At 45.1% G+C, this 15,886-nt stretch overlaps 1 protein-coding gene across 4 annotated transcripts in view; it reads left to right on the top strand.

Annotated features, from left to right (window-relative positions):
• The window catches only part of Dhx15 (DEAH-box helicase 15), a 106,960-nt gene that overhangs the window by 71,384 nt on the left and 19,690 nt on the right, over window positions 1–15,886 (top strand). For 3 of the 4 annotated variants that reach the window (XR_016290464.1, XM_089580023.1, XM_089580024.1), the window contains exons 4-6: window positions 4,470–4,557; window positions 4,879–5,052; window positions 14,267–14,659. Coding sequence is in view for 3 of the 4 variants with exons in the window: in XM_089580023.1 (XP_089436149.1) it covers window positions 4,470–4,557; window positions 4,879–5,052; window positions 14,267–14,659 (655 nt within the window). In the remaining variant the exon portion in view is untranslated. Of the gene's footprint in view, window positions 1–224; window positions 402–4,469; window positions 4,558–4,878; window positions 5,053–14,266; window positions 14,660–15,886 lie in introns of those variants that run through there. The other variant, XM_089580025.1, reaches the window with a different exon arrangement.

Below are 15,886 nucleotides of genomic sequence, written 5' to 3'. Positions count from 1 at the left end.
GCTTGTAGCCGTTTTTTTTTCTTTACTGCTTCACGGATAGATTATGAATTCCAAATGTATCATACTAGTTCCATAATGCTGGTTTATCTCCTAACGCAGATTGAAATACTAATTTATTTGTCTTATTTATTTTGTATCACCTCTACTTAGAGCACATAATTTTTTAAAGGCCTGCATAAGCCTATGTTTGCGAGCATTTATCGTCACCATGATCGTCACTGACACCACTGCACGCCGCCATGGATGCCGCCAGCACCTTTTTGTGTTGAGTCCGTAGCGCCATATTATTTCGCTTGTTCGTAAGTGCTAAATCTCTAAGCTGGTCGTCAGGCCCTGCTAGAGCACACAATGTCCAAAAGACACAGAATTGATGTAGGTGATTCCCCGATGACTAAGAAAAGGTTCGTAACAATCTTTTGTGTTTTCATCAGGCTAGTTTTGTGACATGCGGCAGGCCTCCATTCGTTATTATTAGGCCTATTTACTATTGTGGTCATCTGAAACGCCGATATCTTTTTTTGACTCGGAAGCTACTGATCGCTGGTCGCCAATGCCACGCTTATGGTAGGCAATGTAATGTTGCTGCCAGTCAGTCCCACTCGTCTGGTTTGATCTTGCCAAAATAGTGCGCATGCTACGCTCGTGATGTTGCTTGTCGTTTCCTGTTTTAGGCTTTCATAGCGAATATATTTGCCCTTTTGCTCATGGATGAGGACGCACCATACTACCGCTTATCCTGAATTTCGCTTTTCTCTCTGAAGAGACGTGAACAGTGAGCGTTTTGCAGCTTGTTCGGCTGCCGAAGGCTGCTGAGGGCGCATTGGTGATGCCGATCGTTGAGCTCCCCATGACGTTGTGGTTAGTCGACGCCTGCTTCGTTTTGCTTTTTTAAGTGTAATCCTGTGCTTGCCAGCCGTCTTTCGACTGGCGTTGTTGAAACGTTAAGATAGGCATGGTGTCTGGGGCTTCAGTAACACACGACCGGCGAAATTGGCGCGAACTTTGAGATACTATTGTCGTTTTCTTGTTTCGCGCTAAGTGTTTTTGTGTAAAGGTTTCACCCAACCCATTCTTTTTCTTCGTCGTTGGCGTAGTCTTCGAATTATCCGGGTACCGAAACGTACTGAAACGTTACAAGAACGTTATTTCTTTGTATGGATCAAACTTTGTGCAACGTTCTTGGTATCGTTTTTCTCAAACGTTTCTGAAACTTTACTCATCAGATGTTTTCCGAACGGTAGTGAAACATCCACGAAACAACTAAACATTGAACTAGCTTTAAGGTCACACTATTGTATGTAGCACCTGTCCACCGTGGAACAGACCCACCATTTGTGAGAGTACATGCACTAGCAGCTTTAATCAACTCTGTATGAAGCAAGTTACTGCATGAGCAAGAATAGAGTATAACACAGCACACCTATAAGGTATGAGATACTCATGCACTCACCTCGTTTGTATTCACCATGAAATGTCCCCATGAGTCCCGAAAGAAGGTTCTCAAAAGTGATGCGTTGTTAACAGAGTTTTCTAAAAGAGTTTTGGCACTATTTATGTAATGTGTGGTTGACATGAGCCGTTGGATTTAGTTGCAAAGTTCTGTTGAAGTGTATCATTGCTGCATGAACTGTGGAAAAAAAACTCCGAAACAGTGCTTGAAGTAAACTTGCTGGAAACGCATTTTTTAACATTGTAGTAACATTTTCTCATTTCTATAATGTTTTATTAACATTCCTAAAATGTACTGCAGTGTTGCAATTTTTGTCCAGACTTCCATTATAGACCACAAGGGTGGCAGATCTGGCTAGTTGGCGCATATATGTCAAATTGTAACGCTTCTGAAATGATGTTCCATTGTAGCTCGTTGCTGTTTGAACGTTGAGCATTAAATGTTAACGGTAAAAGCAAGTGTTACATTTGCTCTTTACTTCTGCGCTTACTTCTGATGTGAATTTTTTTGTTCTGTCTGAAATCTGACAACTGTTTTGTACAGTTATGAAATTTATGAGCATGAACATGGCAGCGCGTAGCAGATAGCCTCGAACCCTGCTTGTGGCGATACGTGGTTGCCGCCTTCATAAACAAAGTGGAAAGGGAGGTGTGTCCTTCGGCTTGCTGGAAGCTGGCAAGGCGGCACCCTTTCCACCACGTTTCTAAAAGCAGCCGCCGCATATCGCCACAAGTAGGGCTCGAGGCTATCTGCCACGCGCTCCCGTGTTCATGCTCATAAATTTCATGACTGTACATAACATACAATGTAAATGCATAGTCGCTATGTTTTACCAATGTTTGTAGTCGTAAATCACAAAACATTATTTCAACATTCATAACAAATAACATTACAATATTGTAATGTTTTGTGCTACCCGAGTAGTTCGTAGTTTGATGACATGTGGTCCACATGATAACATTCTCGCTTATTTTAACTTGCGCCGAGGCAGTCTGCAGTGTTGTTTGTTTGTGCAATCATGTTGAGAATGTGTGCTGCTTTTCTGGCAAAGTTATTTTGTTAGAAAGCTACAAGAAACAAGTTTGCCTTCAAGATCACTGCTTTCAAGAAATTATTTTTAATTCATGATATTGAACATGCTCCATTATTGTATGTTTGGCTGAGCTAAGTCTCTGTGCTCAAGGAGACGCTAGGTAGACGAGGCAAAGAGAAATGGTAGTCACACAAAGGCTTCAAAGTTTTACACGTGATGCTTATTTGAGTATGCAGAGCTGACGCGTTCTGAAATAAGTGAGGTCACCGCCATATTTGACAGAAGGTGAGTGCATACCGCACTATGCTAGAGTGGGAGTCTAGTGGGTAATTCGGTGTTTTGGCAGATGTTTGACAGAATAGAAGGAGTGCTTACTCACATTCCTGAAATGCGTTTGTGCTGTTATTCGAATTGGAATAAAGGGCTTTTCTCCAATATCAGGCGCCAAAGCTACTGGCTGCTGTTTCTAAATGTTTCTTCAGTTAAGCATCTGCAGCTCTTTTATTGAAATATGCTGTGTGCTAAGATGTAAAACCACTGACTCCATGAGTTTTGACAGGTATCATTTCTGGTAAACTAGTGTCTGCTAGGTTTTTCTCCCTAAGTGCAGGAGTAGTTAATAATGGTGTGTTTCAGCTGTGAATTTCATATTTTAAAGGTGCACTAAAAAGGAATCAGATTCCTTTTTAGTGCGCCTTTAATGCTCTGTCAATGCAAGACATGTATAGTCATAGACAAAAGTTTACAGCATGCAAATTTGTGAAAAAATATATATATTTCTCTGGAGTCGGACAAGCCAGTTCGTTGAAAAAAAAAACCAAAAAAAAACCTGGAAGCATTAGAGGACATGCATGATCCATCCACTGTCTATTGATTGGGTAGAGAGGCAATGCAGCATTTTTTTTTTTTTTTGCAAAATTTCATTGTGTAAATATTTGGCTGTGACTATTGTGTAATATTAATGGAGCAGATCCTCCGCTTCCTCCTCTCGTTTTGATTCGTATTCATGGCTGTGCCCAGCATGGGGGAGAATAAAAGGCGGAAGGGGGACTTCAAAGGTTGGCATTACTTTGCGAAGTTTGAGGAGCTTTACCTGGCACCATTGCATCCGCTAACGATTGCAATAAATATGACGCCAGTCTGAAACGTTACCTCGAGTTGTAGTCTTGACCATTCCATTTTAGTGTGAAAGCTGTAATACGGAGGTTCAGAGCCTAGCAAAATCGTCGCCTTCTTGTCCAGCCGGCAGCGCGAGCTTGGAGCCTGGCCTGGCCTAGCGTGAGCGCTCCGTCCCGCGGCACTGCCCGCTCATCGTCGTCTTCTACGTGACACAAATCTGATGGTTCTGACACTAGAAAAACCATCACCTTTTTGTCTGTCTGAGTAGCATTGCAAAACAGTAACAGATGGCACAGAAGAATAGGGTAAAGTGCGCCATGCTTTCGCACTGTATACAAATGTTGTAAACTTGGCATTTTTTTTGTATTTTTCATTGAGACATTTCACTCGGCTGAGCATGAATGTTTCCTGCTGTCTGTCTTCATATTTTTCAGTGCTTGATGCGTATTTCATGATGGTTCTACCGCTGCAACCTTTGTACTTATTGCAATTTTGTATGGCTTTATTTTTTCACTGTTTGCCCCTTCTATTTAATGCCCGCATGGGCCCTTAGGATATTTGAATAAATGTAAATAAGTAAAAGTAAACAAACAGGGAGGTTGTGTTGTAGACAGCTGGTGATTGTGCATCTTTTTCGTTAATATCTTAGTCATAGCTATTTATTCTGTGAAGTATGGATAAAGGGTGTGCTTGCCATCAATATCAGCTAAAAGCTGTGCAAAAAATACTGTTGTGGTATTCTCATGTACGTGTTACCAGTAATTTGAATGTATTCGTGCTGTATTTGTTGCCATGATCGGGAACAGTTTCTTGCACTGGTAATTTGGTTGTCGGCTATTTATTTTTTCTTTCATATCATTCATGCAGGGATCGGGATTTTGACCGAGATTACGATCGAGATGACCGAGGCAGAGAGAGAGTAGAGAACTGCCATAATTCACAGTCGGTTACTCCGGTAAGCATGGTGGATTTTTAATTCCTTTCCTTGTTTAGCTGAATGCATGTTTGATATGCTTGTTTCCCATTTCTTATATATTTTTAAGATGTTAAAGCTTCTTTCTTCACCTTTTGTTCCTTTTGTTGGAAAGTGGCCATTTTTTCTCATGTAATTTTTTTGTGGCCTTCTTAATGTTCTTGGAAGTCAGTATTCTAATTGCAATCACTGATTGCAATTAGAATTGGTTGGTGCAATACCATTGAAATCACTGATACTTATTGCTATATCATGGGCGTGGAATCAACATTTTTTAATGTGATTGGTCTTTTTCTGCTCTAGTCGCAGCAGCTCAATGCCTTGACTGGACTTCCATACTCCAGCCGGTACTATGAGTTGTTCCGCAAGCGCATAGCACTTCCAGTATGGGAGTATCGAGAGAAGTTCTTTGAGTATCTCAGCACCCACCAAATTCTTGTGCTGGTTGGAGAGACAGGATCTGGTAAAACAACCCAGGTAAGTCTTGCTCTTTGTCATGTGTAGTCATTTTCTTGGATACCAAACCTAGACAATATCAGTTCATTATTTTTTTATTAAGCAGTACAAATATTCGCTGCAAAAATGCCATATACCTTGCTTTTTAATAATTCGCTAGCCATTTAGTGTTCATGACCGGTGGGAGATTCCTTAATTTTTCCAGTAAATAAAATATCAGAAGCCCGACGCTAGTGAAATACCACTTGAATAAGCTTGGGGTGGGGGAGCAAAACCAGACCATTGAGCATCCAAAACTGTGCTCAGCTGGGTTAGATTGGCAGGCTGATGCTGGCTGGTTGAGCCACCGTCACTGCGGGCTGGCAAGAAGCTCAGAAAAGGAAACCGCAACTAAGTGGTTGGTTAGAATACTAGGAGATGGATGGGGCTGTCTGTTGTCACGCCTCCCGTCACACGCATATCAGTGGTGCTGGAAGAACTCTGCAGCATGGAACTCTGGTTTTAGTAGGGTTATTTTGATGATCTCTTGCTGCATTGAAAAAATCTGGACGAGGTTACCCTTTGGGAGCCCGTTTGAATTAACTGGTGTGGTATCTGTAGCGTCCGATGCTATATATGTGCATGGGAGTTACGTAGACTTGCAGGACAGGATCAAGGTGGTACTTCGAATTAAGGCTTATTCACATGGAGCAAACTTGCACGACTAACGTCATGCGCCCTGCACCAGCGCGGTGGAATGCCGGTGTACCATTACCGTGCTGTCACATGCAGTGAAAAACAGGCGGCCGCCACCACGATTTCTGCGTTGCTAGAAACGGCGTGATTCTTTATGCTCAGTAAAATGCTGAAGAGAGCAGCTTTGAATTTACAATTAAGCCATTATTTATTCAGTGGCGACAAAGAGGACAAATTATTCTTTGTGGCCCCTTTCTGGACCAAAATCGTTTACCTGTTTGAACTTCACATGCTTTTGCGATATCGAACAACACGTACTGGATAAGTCTAGCAGCTTTGAAAATCCAGAAGCAATCTTGAAATTTGGTGCATTTTATCGCTAAAATTTTGAGGTACGGGTATCTTCAGACAAAGCAGAAGCTTCGTGCTCCTTTCGATTGCCGTGAACTTGAGGGACAGTGTAGCAGCAGCAGCAAATTGGTGAAGTGAGCGGCAGCATGTAGAGGCGGGTGGAAGTCGGACAAGGTTGCACCCTGATTGGTCTGTGCTGACAACCCGAATTGGCAACTTCTGATGAGTGGCTGCCTGCCTGGCGAACATATCTAGCCTTGCTGGATCAATGGCCATTCACCAGTTTTTCGCAGGAAAATCGTTTCATGTGGGTCTGAGTTTATCTGGATTTCTGAGTTGACAAGGTTCGAATTAACGAGCTTTTACTGTACAGTGAAATTCACAAGGTCGGCAAAAATTTTCTCTGAAGTGGAAACTTGGTTGATGTGAAATGAGAGCAGAACATTGACAGGTTGGACTGGGTAGTTAATGAACAACATATACAGTAGAACCCCACTGTTACGTTCCTGTGTGCTTTTCTTGGATGTTACATTTTCCTGAGGACATAGAAACACTTGCATTACAGACCCGGCTGTTACATTGCAACTGTGGCAGTGTTCCCGCATGCTGTGTCTCAAATGTCACTTTGCGGTAGTGCTTTACCCCGTGCCGCGGCATTTACAGCGTGCGTCTAATGCAAACTCAAAGACCACGGCAGACTAGCCAAAGCGGAATTGTCCACTGCCACAGAGTCCGATGCCTTCTGGCGTGTTGTACTCATGCCGATGCTGAGCATACTTACCGGTGACGTGAACTTTGTTGCAGTTGTTGGTGCCGTCTCGTCGCTGCAGCGATGTTGGTGCTAACGACCAAAAGGCGCAAAACTGAAACTAAGCCACGATAAAATGCATCAAGATCAGTGCTGTGCGAAATAGAGTTACGTGGGTTGGCTCTAAGGCATGTTTCTGTCATCCGGGTTTTCCTTGTTGCCTGCAGCTTAAAAACTCGGTTTCTAGGTTCTGACAGATGATGAAAGTGCCTGCTGTGAAAACACCGCAGAAGCTCGCATGCATGCCCAAACTTTGCTCGCTCTGCATACCCTCTCTTCGCTGCTGCCTTCCTTCCACAAAGAGCTGCTCAGGTAGACTGAGAGCCATCACAGGGCATTGAGGATATTTTGTGCATGCGAGCAATCGCGAATGCTGCGCTTACTAGAAGCAGACAGTGATGTACATTTTTTTCCACACGTGCTTCTTGGCTACGCTGTTTCCCCAGCTAGTACAATTTTTTTCGTGGTCTTGTGAAAAACATAACAGCTGGGTTCTACCGTACACCATTTTACGAGGAGCAGGCAGGAGAGGGAGAAATACTCTTAAACATGTGCACTGCTCTCTGCACCCCACTGTTTCCATCCTTCTCTGGGCTGTTAATCCGGTGTGTGGAGCAGTGTCTGGCTACTTAGCCACCAGTGAAGTTTTTGTTTGTGTCTGTATAACAAATGCTGCGATATTGTACACAATGCCAATGTCTTCTAGTCATCAGTGTTTTATTGTGGGCTGCAACAATAGTCAGCGACAATAGAAACAAAAACTACAGAGAATACATAGAAGACGACGGTGAGCAGGCAGTGCCGCAGGGTGGAGCAGATGGAAGTTGATGAAGACAACGCTCTCCAGTGCACAGCGCAAGAACGTGGTGCAGTTTAACACGAGGTGTGTTGGCTGCGGCGATAGCTTAGTGGTCTTGCTGAGCGGTCCTTAAGGGGGGAGGCTACCCTTGAGCATCAACTTTTTTATTTCATGAGATATCTGGATGAAATTTTCAGGGTAAGCTTGTAGCACAAACATTTGAAGAACTACCAAATTTCATGGAGCTGTGCCCTCTGGTTCTCAAGTTATAGGAGTATATCAAGGTAGTTTACATGGGTTCCTTGGGACATGCCTGGAGAATTTGCAAAATGTGCTGGAACTTTGAAATTCAGCACAGTCATTCCTGGATAGGTACCCCAGGGCAAGACAAGGCCCTTTTTGTAAATTTCATTGCTGAAAAATTTTAGCACAGCCCTGAATTTAGTGTTACTTATTAGACCTTCATTAACCAAATTTTAATTGTTTATTACAAATTCCAGAGACAATATCTTAAAAAAAACGGGCTTGTCTTGCCCTCAGAAATTTATTCAGGTATGGTGCAAAAGAAACCCTATGAAATTCTGATAAGTGGTTCCCAAGATATGGCTTTCCCTAGCAGCCATGCCAGGCAAAATATTGATTCTGAGAAAATGGCCTTAGAAGATTGACAGTACACCAACTTTTTTGTTTCTTGAGATATCTTGATGAAATTTTCAGGGTAGGCTCACAGCATAAACACCTGAAGAATTACTAAGTTTCACAGAGTTGTGCCCTCTGGTTCTGAAGTTACAGGAGTATATCGAGGTGGTTTACAAGGGTTCTTTGGGACAGGCCAGGAGAATATGCAGAATGTGTTGGCACTATGAAGTTAATTTATGATAATTCCTGAATAGGCACCTCAGGCAACAAGGCCCTTCGAAAATTCTTTGCTAAAAAATTTTAGCACATCACTGAATTTAATTACTACTTAGACATGCACTAATTAACCAAATTTTATTTATCAACAATTCCAAACACAATATTTCAATAAATTGGCTTTTCTTGCCCCCAAAATTTATTTATGTATAGGGTAAAAAGACCACCACACAGAAATCCGATGAGTGGTTTGTGAGATATGCTGGGGTGAGCAGCCATTCAAGGAAAAAAATAAAAAATTCACAGAAAATGACCCTCAAAAGTTCTGACATTTCCAGGTCTAAAACGATCCCGCTGAATAGCTGGAGCTGTCTCCGTGCTTTCTTTCTTTTTTTTTTTTTTTTGCCGCCTCTGAGTTGTCATTTCATTCTGTTCCTCAGCCTTGCCCATGCGCAGGGCGTCTTTCTCCGCCGCCGACCGACCCGTACATATCTAGAACGCTGGACGCGTCGATGCAGTCGTCGGCAGCGCGCTTCGCCATGCAGATAGACCTCATAGAATGCGTCCGTGCACCGAACGCGTGTCGCGTCTTGAATTTCGTTGTAGGCATCGTGACAGACCGCGCAACGATCAACAAGCTACACGACACTGTTCAAAGGGCACGGCGACAGACTGTAAAGACGGCGATCGCAGAAATGGCGAAAGGCAAACACACCGCACAAAGGAGAGCGAGCAGCCGGAGCAGACGACGCGCAGGGAGCAGCCGGCGGAGACCATCGCGTCAGCGCGCGCAGCAGCCAATAGCAGCCGCCCGTTCCCCCACGTTCTGGAGGAGTGCGCGCTTGGTCCAATCGTAGCCTCGGATTTCGGAAGCGGGAAACTCGAAAGCAGCCGCGCGGCCCCCAATCAAAAGCTAGCCACACCTCGAGCACGCTGCCGCCGTCGCCGCCGCCGGCAGTAAAGAAAAGCGCAAGAATTCATGAACAAAACAAGACCAAAAAGGCGGCGCTCTGTTCAGCGTGTGAGGAATGGCGCGTGCGTGAAGTTGGGGCATTTTCGGCGCTTGCTCGCGGCTCAGGGGCCGCCGTGGCTTGTTATATTTCTAATTTTCAATATTTTTACGGCGAATTAGGCATTGATAATTACAGAAAAGGTAGTTTATAACATATACAAACGGAATATATACTTTTCCAAAAATTGACTTTTTTGCGATTTTTCGGTTTTCAAAGGTAGCGTCCCCCCTTAAAGGAGGTCTGTTCGCGCAGCCACGGGTTCGACTCCCGGTCATGGATGTTGATTCAATTTCTTTTTCTCTTTTTTATGGTTTGACCTCTAACTCAGCTGAATGTCAAATTTACACAGTCCACAATTGAAGCCCGAGGTCCTGTAGTGAAGCTTTCGCTTCAAAAAAGAACGCTGCCGGTGTGTACATGCACCATGTTATGCTGAGGTCCCAGTGCGACTGCGGTGTCTATTTGTTCACCACTTTTCTGCCAGCCGCGAGTTACATCAAGGCAGTGGCTGGTGTCCATAATATCGGCAGTGACTTATGTCAATAGCAAGCTTATGCATCTCATAGCCTGAGTCGCTTTGGGACGTTAAATCCACATAAACCAACCAACCATATGTTCAGCGCACTTTGTGCATGAAATACACACAGAAAGAAACCCACTGTCTGTGCGAGTGCAAACGAAGCATTTTGATGGTTTGGGCAAAGCTGTTTTAAAATCAGTAGCACACGATGTGGGAATTTCACAAATTTGGCCACAACTTTGTGTTGCTACCCCACTTGTTCATAAACATCAGATGCATTAGGCATCGCTACCTGAGAAAAAAAAAATGTTTAGTGTGAAAATAATCATATTGCACAGCATGGCATAAATGGAAGTGGTGCCACAAACTTTTTACACAACTGCCAAGCGCACAAAAGATGCAATGACGGCAACAAAAGAGGAAAGAACACAGTATGCATAAGACGGTGAACTTTGTCATACGTTGTAGTCAGTGCATGAATTTCGTCATACATTGTAATTAATGAAAGCACATCGAATGCATTTAAATAGGTCCACTGAGACTATACATAACCGTGCCAGACTCGCAACAAAAATTTTAACTTAAAGGGTCCCTGAAAAGGGTGTTTGAGGTTGGCTATAAAATGCTTGCATTATGTAGAGTACAGTCCACTGAGAGTTCATGCCACGTACAAGACCGCAAAAGCGAGCCGATAATTTACAAAATAATTTTAAGAACTCCCGCTTCTGCGCATCGCAGCGACCAGCGGTGCCGAGCTTTCGCCCGAATCTGCGCGTATTGCGTCATGTAGCGCTCTTTACGTCACCAGCGGAATGCCATTTTTGGTTCGCCGTGCCGCGCCGTCTACGCCGAACCAGTTTAGGAGGCGTTGGCTCAGCCCCATGGGGAATTCCCACTCTGCGGAGGGGCCAAGTGCATGGAGCCGGCGGACCGACATTTCAGTGCACAAAAAGTGACGAGAGGAGAGGGAAAGGCGCAAAGACGCGGAAATTCAAATTTGACTACAGATAACTCTGCTTCCACAAAACGCATCAAAAAACTTTTGTTGGAGGATATTTGTGACGCTGCATCCTTTAGCATCCTAGGCATATTGCATCTTTGTTGCGACCCCCTTTCACAGCCCCTTCAAGCTGTGCCTCTCCCCAACTGAGATTGGAATTCTCAACACAAGCGTGGCAATTCGGCTTCGTAAGAAGTGATAACAGCATTACATTAACATATCAACTTATCAGTCCGTATAATCAGTGAGTGCTGGTGAGAGCTGTGTAGGCCAGAATGCACATTGTTTTCGGTAAATTGGCTTCTATTGCACACAGAATGAACAACCTTATGCGAGTTGCAGGAGGGACCAAATTTTAATTTAATTGCACGTATCGCCGCAGATAAATAATACAGTTGCGTTTAGGTTCGATTCTGTCATGTTTTCGCTGTTTTCTCTTTGAATGTTTAATTTGTGGATTGGGTGACTCCATCTTAAGCTCTGTAGTCTAAATTGTCACACTCGCCATGGCCAAGCGAGTAGCCGGAGCGTTCCATGAGAATCTTTCTAGTTTAAATCTCAGCTCTTTGGTCGCACTCACTGATGCCAAGTGTCAACACATTTCTATTTCTTTTTTCCGTCATGCAATACAGTGTCACTTTTACCCTACAGGCACCCGGCGACAAAAACTACACACGACCTGCGAGCATGGTACTCACCAACGCTGATCGTTCGCTCCATCAAATCATAAGTCTACTTCTCCCGGCTGGTTGTTGCAGGCACTACAGTGAAACCTCGTTATAACGAACTGGCAAAAATCGTAAAATAGTTGGATATAGCTGAAATTCATAATATAAAATGTCACCGGAAACTCGGGATGGTGAAGCTAGATTTAGTCAGTGAAAGATCGCAAATGGTAGACCTTTTCTGTAGTTTCAGCACCGTTTCGAAGCCGCTAGCGGCTTTTGCGGAGGCTGCAGAAAATGTAGCAGCAAGCGTTAGTTAAGTTGGCTTCGCCACGCAGCACATGGCTATGGTGGCTTCCTCGCATTACAACAGTGTCACAAAAAATTGGATGCTAGGATGTGTGGGGTTTTTAATCAGGGGGCAATAAATACGTTTCCCCCATGTAACCGTGGCTGACACAGTTCAAAACCGCCGGACCCTACCCGTGGTCGCGTACGCTACCGAGCGCACGCCGACCACGGTGGGCCTTGCTCTGGGGGAACAAAGGAACGACACACTGGCTGACACAAACAAGGCATTTATTGCTACAACAACAATAATGCCGGCTAGCAACAAAATACGCTGAGGAATCGAGGACGTCCGACGCACCAGTACGGTTACGAGCGAATGTTCGCCCACGCTAGGGCAAGGGATACCCTGCGGCCCGACAGTATGAGATGTGGGGGCCATGAGGCTTCGCGCCAGCCGGCAAAGAGCGGAGCCTCGCGCCGAATGTCAGCGCGCTTCCCGGGTCCCCAGCTGAAGAGGGCCATCCCCCCCCCCCCCCCCCCCCCCGCGCGCGTGCGTTTGCAGCAACACGTTATCCGTTAAGCTCGCGGCACTGCGACGCCCTCTCTTGTTGGTCAAAGTAACTAACACAGCTAAGGAGGGTGCATCACGGGGAAGCAAACCACAGGGGACGAGTAAAGCGCGTCCCCACAGACGATAGGTACTTCCATTTTCATCACCTCCACTCCGCCTGTTGGAAAGCTACAACAACCGATCGTGTGTTGAGTTCTGGGGCACTATCGTCGGTTGCACAAACTGGCACCGACTGCCTGGCTATCAACGTTTCTCGCCGCTATATTTTCTGAGTTGCTGTTGGCAAAGTGAGGTAAGGCATGAACTGTGGTGCAAACGCTTGCCGCTCCAACACCAGCGCCTGTGCTGTGAGGCAAAGCCTGTCGCCTGCCATCTAACCGGCCACAGTTTGGCACTGAACAGTTCGATATATCCGTTTTATGGCTAACCGCGTGCTCTATCATCATCAGCCTGACTACACCCACTGCAGGGCAAAGGCCTCTCCCATGTCTCTCCAATTAACCCTGTCTTGCTCTATATTAACGCGTGCTCTATATAGAGTAGGAAATGCATGTGTTTGTTAAAAATATTTAGGGACAGTTTGATATAGCCAATATTTCTTAATATCCATGTTCTTCGTAACGAGGTTTGGCTTTGATGGCTTATTAGCACACACAAGGATACTAAACACGAGGCGAACCCTCGCACACAGTTTCTAGGCTTAGTAGGAATAAAACGAGTGGATGGCACTGCCAGAGATATTGCACTGCTCTATCAGCAGCCCGCAGGCAGCAAATTATCAGTCCAAGATGGCGGCGCCGACCTATCGAAATTAAAATCATGTATATTTGCAACAACCTGTCAGCTTCGCTGTTTCGAAATCTGTGCCATGGAGTGATTCTTGTGGTACTCTGGAAATCTCAAACAGTGGACTTATTCGCATTATAAACGCATCCGTTATACTGGCTTCCAAAAGTCTTTTTTTTTTTTCCCCGCACATTGTAAAAGTGCGGCAGTTTTTGTCCTGCGAGAGTTCGTATCGTGACCGTGCTGCGTGGCTTAATATTGCCTGTTACTGTTAGCACAATACTTACATTTGAAATGTACACATAACTCGTTTCCGTCGCGCCTTCATCTGCAAAGGGAGCGAAAAAGCTGCCTCGCACCAATGGCCGCAGGTTGCATGTAGGGAGTCCAAGCTGTCAGAAAAACTTTCATGGGCAGTCGTGTGCCAGATTGCATCGTTATGTGCACATATTTGTGCATTGATTCCAATTCCATAGGGCATGTCAGCAGTCCCACTAGTGACTTTAGCGGCTGTTTTTGGTGAAACCCAACTAGATGTACTGATGTTGGTCATACTGAACAGATGTACTGAACTATGCAGCCGTGTTTGGATGCACAATAAAATAAAATCAGCTGCTTACTAGCGAAAACTTTGCTGAAGCGGAACCACGCTGTGAAAATTGTTTGTTTTGGGGAGAAATATCATGGTTTTATATGGCTTGGTAGGGATTGGAAATGCTTCATTGTGGCAGAAATTTTCTTGTGGCAGGGTTGGACTATATTTTGTAGTTATGATTTTAATACATCTGGGCTGTAACAGTACTCTTGGGAGCAGTGCTTGTCATGGGGGTGTGTTCAGTCCTGGTGATTATCATTTTGATAGTGTGCAAGTTCAATAGGCTGTTGTCCTTACCTTACGCAGATTCCGCAGTGGTGTGTAGAGCTCCTGCGTCAGAAAGGAGGCCGCCGTGGTGTCGCATGCACACAACCAAGGAGGGTGGCTGCCATGAGTGTTGCTGCACGAGTGGCTGAGGAAATGGATGTGGCCATTGGCCAGGAAGTGGGATACAGCATTCGTTTTGAGGACTGCTCTTCACCAAAGACACTGCTGAAGTACATGACTGATGGTATGCTCCTGAGGGAAGCCATGAGTGATCCGCTGCTCGAAGCATATGGTGTTGTGCTCTTGGATGAAGCCCACGAACGTACCTTGGCTACAGACATCCTCATGGGAGTCCTCAAGCAGGTAGTCACCCAGCGTCCTGACCTCAAGATTGTTGTCATGAGTGCCACACTTGATGCTGGCAAGTTTCAGGTGAGTTGGATACACATTTTTGTCCCTTTCATAGATATGGGATCTCTGTGTCAATAGTAGTGACCTGGCTGTGTGGTGCAGCTCTAGCAGCATGTCGGGGACTTTAACAGCAGTTCTCTTTGCTGTGTAAAGCACGGGGTACCAGGCACACCACAAGGGCCCCACTACACTTCTCAACCACAACTGTTGATGTCTGCAGGCGACTGTAAAGTTTATGTGGTGCTCTGGGCATGCTGCTATTTCTTGATTTATTTGTGGATCAGTAGTTTACTAAGCTTAATATGTGGCCAAAAAACACAGGCAGGCACATTTGCCTTGTGGTGATTAAACACATCTTCGTCTTGGAGGAGGCACTGGCAAGCTGAATACGCAAGCCACTGTTGGAGCGGTCATGTGATGAAAACAGAATGGCATGAAATTCCTTTGGTTAGCACCAATTGGTAGCAATGTTTGGCCCGCTGTATTTATTCCACATCTCACTTTGTTGTCAGAGCATGCCTGTATTCCCTTTCAAAGTACAGTAAAACCTTGTTGGTATGTTGTCAGTTTATACGTTCAAAATTGTGGGCAATAAAAGTGGCTCATAGAATTGCACTATTTTTCTTCCAGTTAATATGTTCCGAGCTAACGCAATTTCCTGGTTACTACTATAAAAATTTCAACAAATTCTTGTCGTACAATATCTTTAGCGACCAGATACTCATGTTGTGGAGGCCTGTGTGTTCCCTCGTGTCCCCTCCCTAAGTTTGCCCCCATTGCATTGGGACACGCATTGGCTGGAAGCATGGTGCCAAAGCCTTATGCTATAGATTGGCGGCAAGAGTTTCGCATTGTGACACACTAGTGGTTGCGGCACAACACGTGGGTTGTGCAAACTGCTGGCTTTTGATCCTTCTTCAGAGTTTCAAGCTCGGTCATAGGAGCGGCGGAGCGGCGCAAACAGGAAAGCCTGCCGTGTGCCAGTGCGACTCGGGCCAAAGTGCCAGTGCGACCCGAGTCGCACTGGCACTTTCACTGAGTTTCACCGTATAGTCCGTCGATCGGCGAGTCTTGACATCGTCTTGAGGCTGCTGCTGCGAGGCCCCGGCACGCTGCTCAGCCTCCTGGCGACGCCGCTTTGCTAGGTGTTCCTCTTGTTGCTCTGGCGTCTCCACTGCGTGCTTGGCCTTAGCCTGTTCATTCTACTTCTGGTTAACCGCTAACTGCCAGGCAATCACTTCGGGATCT

Source organism: Amblyomma mixtum, chromosome 3, assembly GCF_055824585.1.
Source record: "Amblyomma mixtum isolate Tamu chromosome 3, ASM5582458v1, whole genome shotgun sequence".
NCBI classification, from domain to species: domain Eukaryota; kingdom Metazoa; phylum Arthropoda; class Arachnida; order Ixodida; family Ixodidae; genus Amblyomma; species Amblyomma mixtum.
The sequence above is the reverse complement of the archived record's forward strand: the minus strand, read 5'-3'. Positions and strand labels throughout refer to the sequence as shown.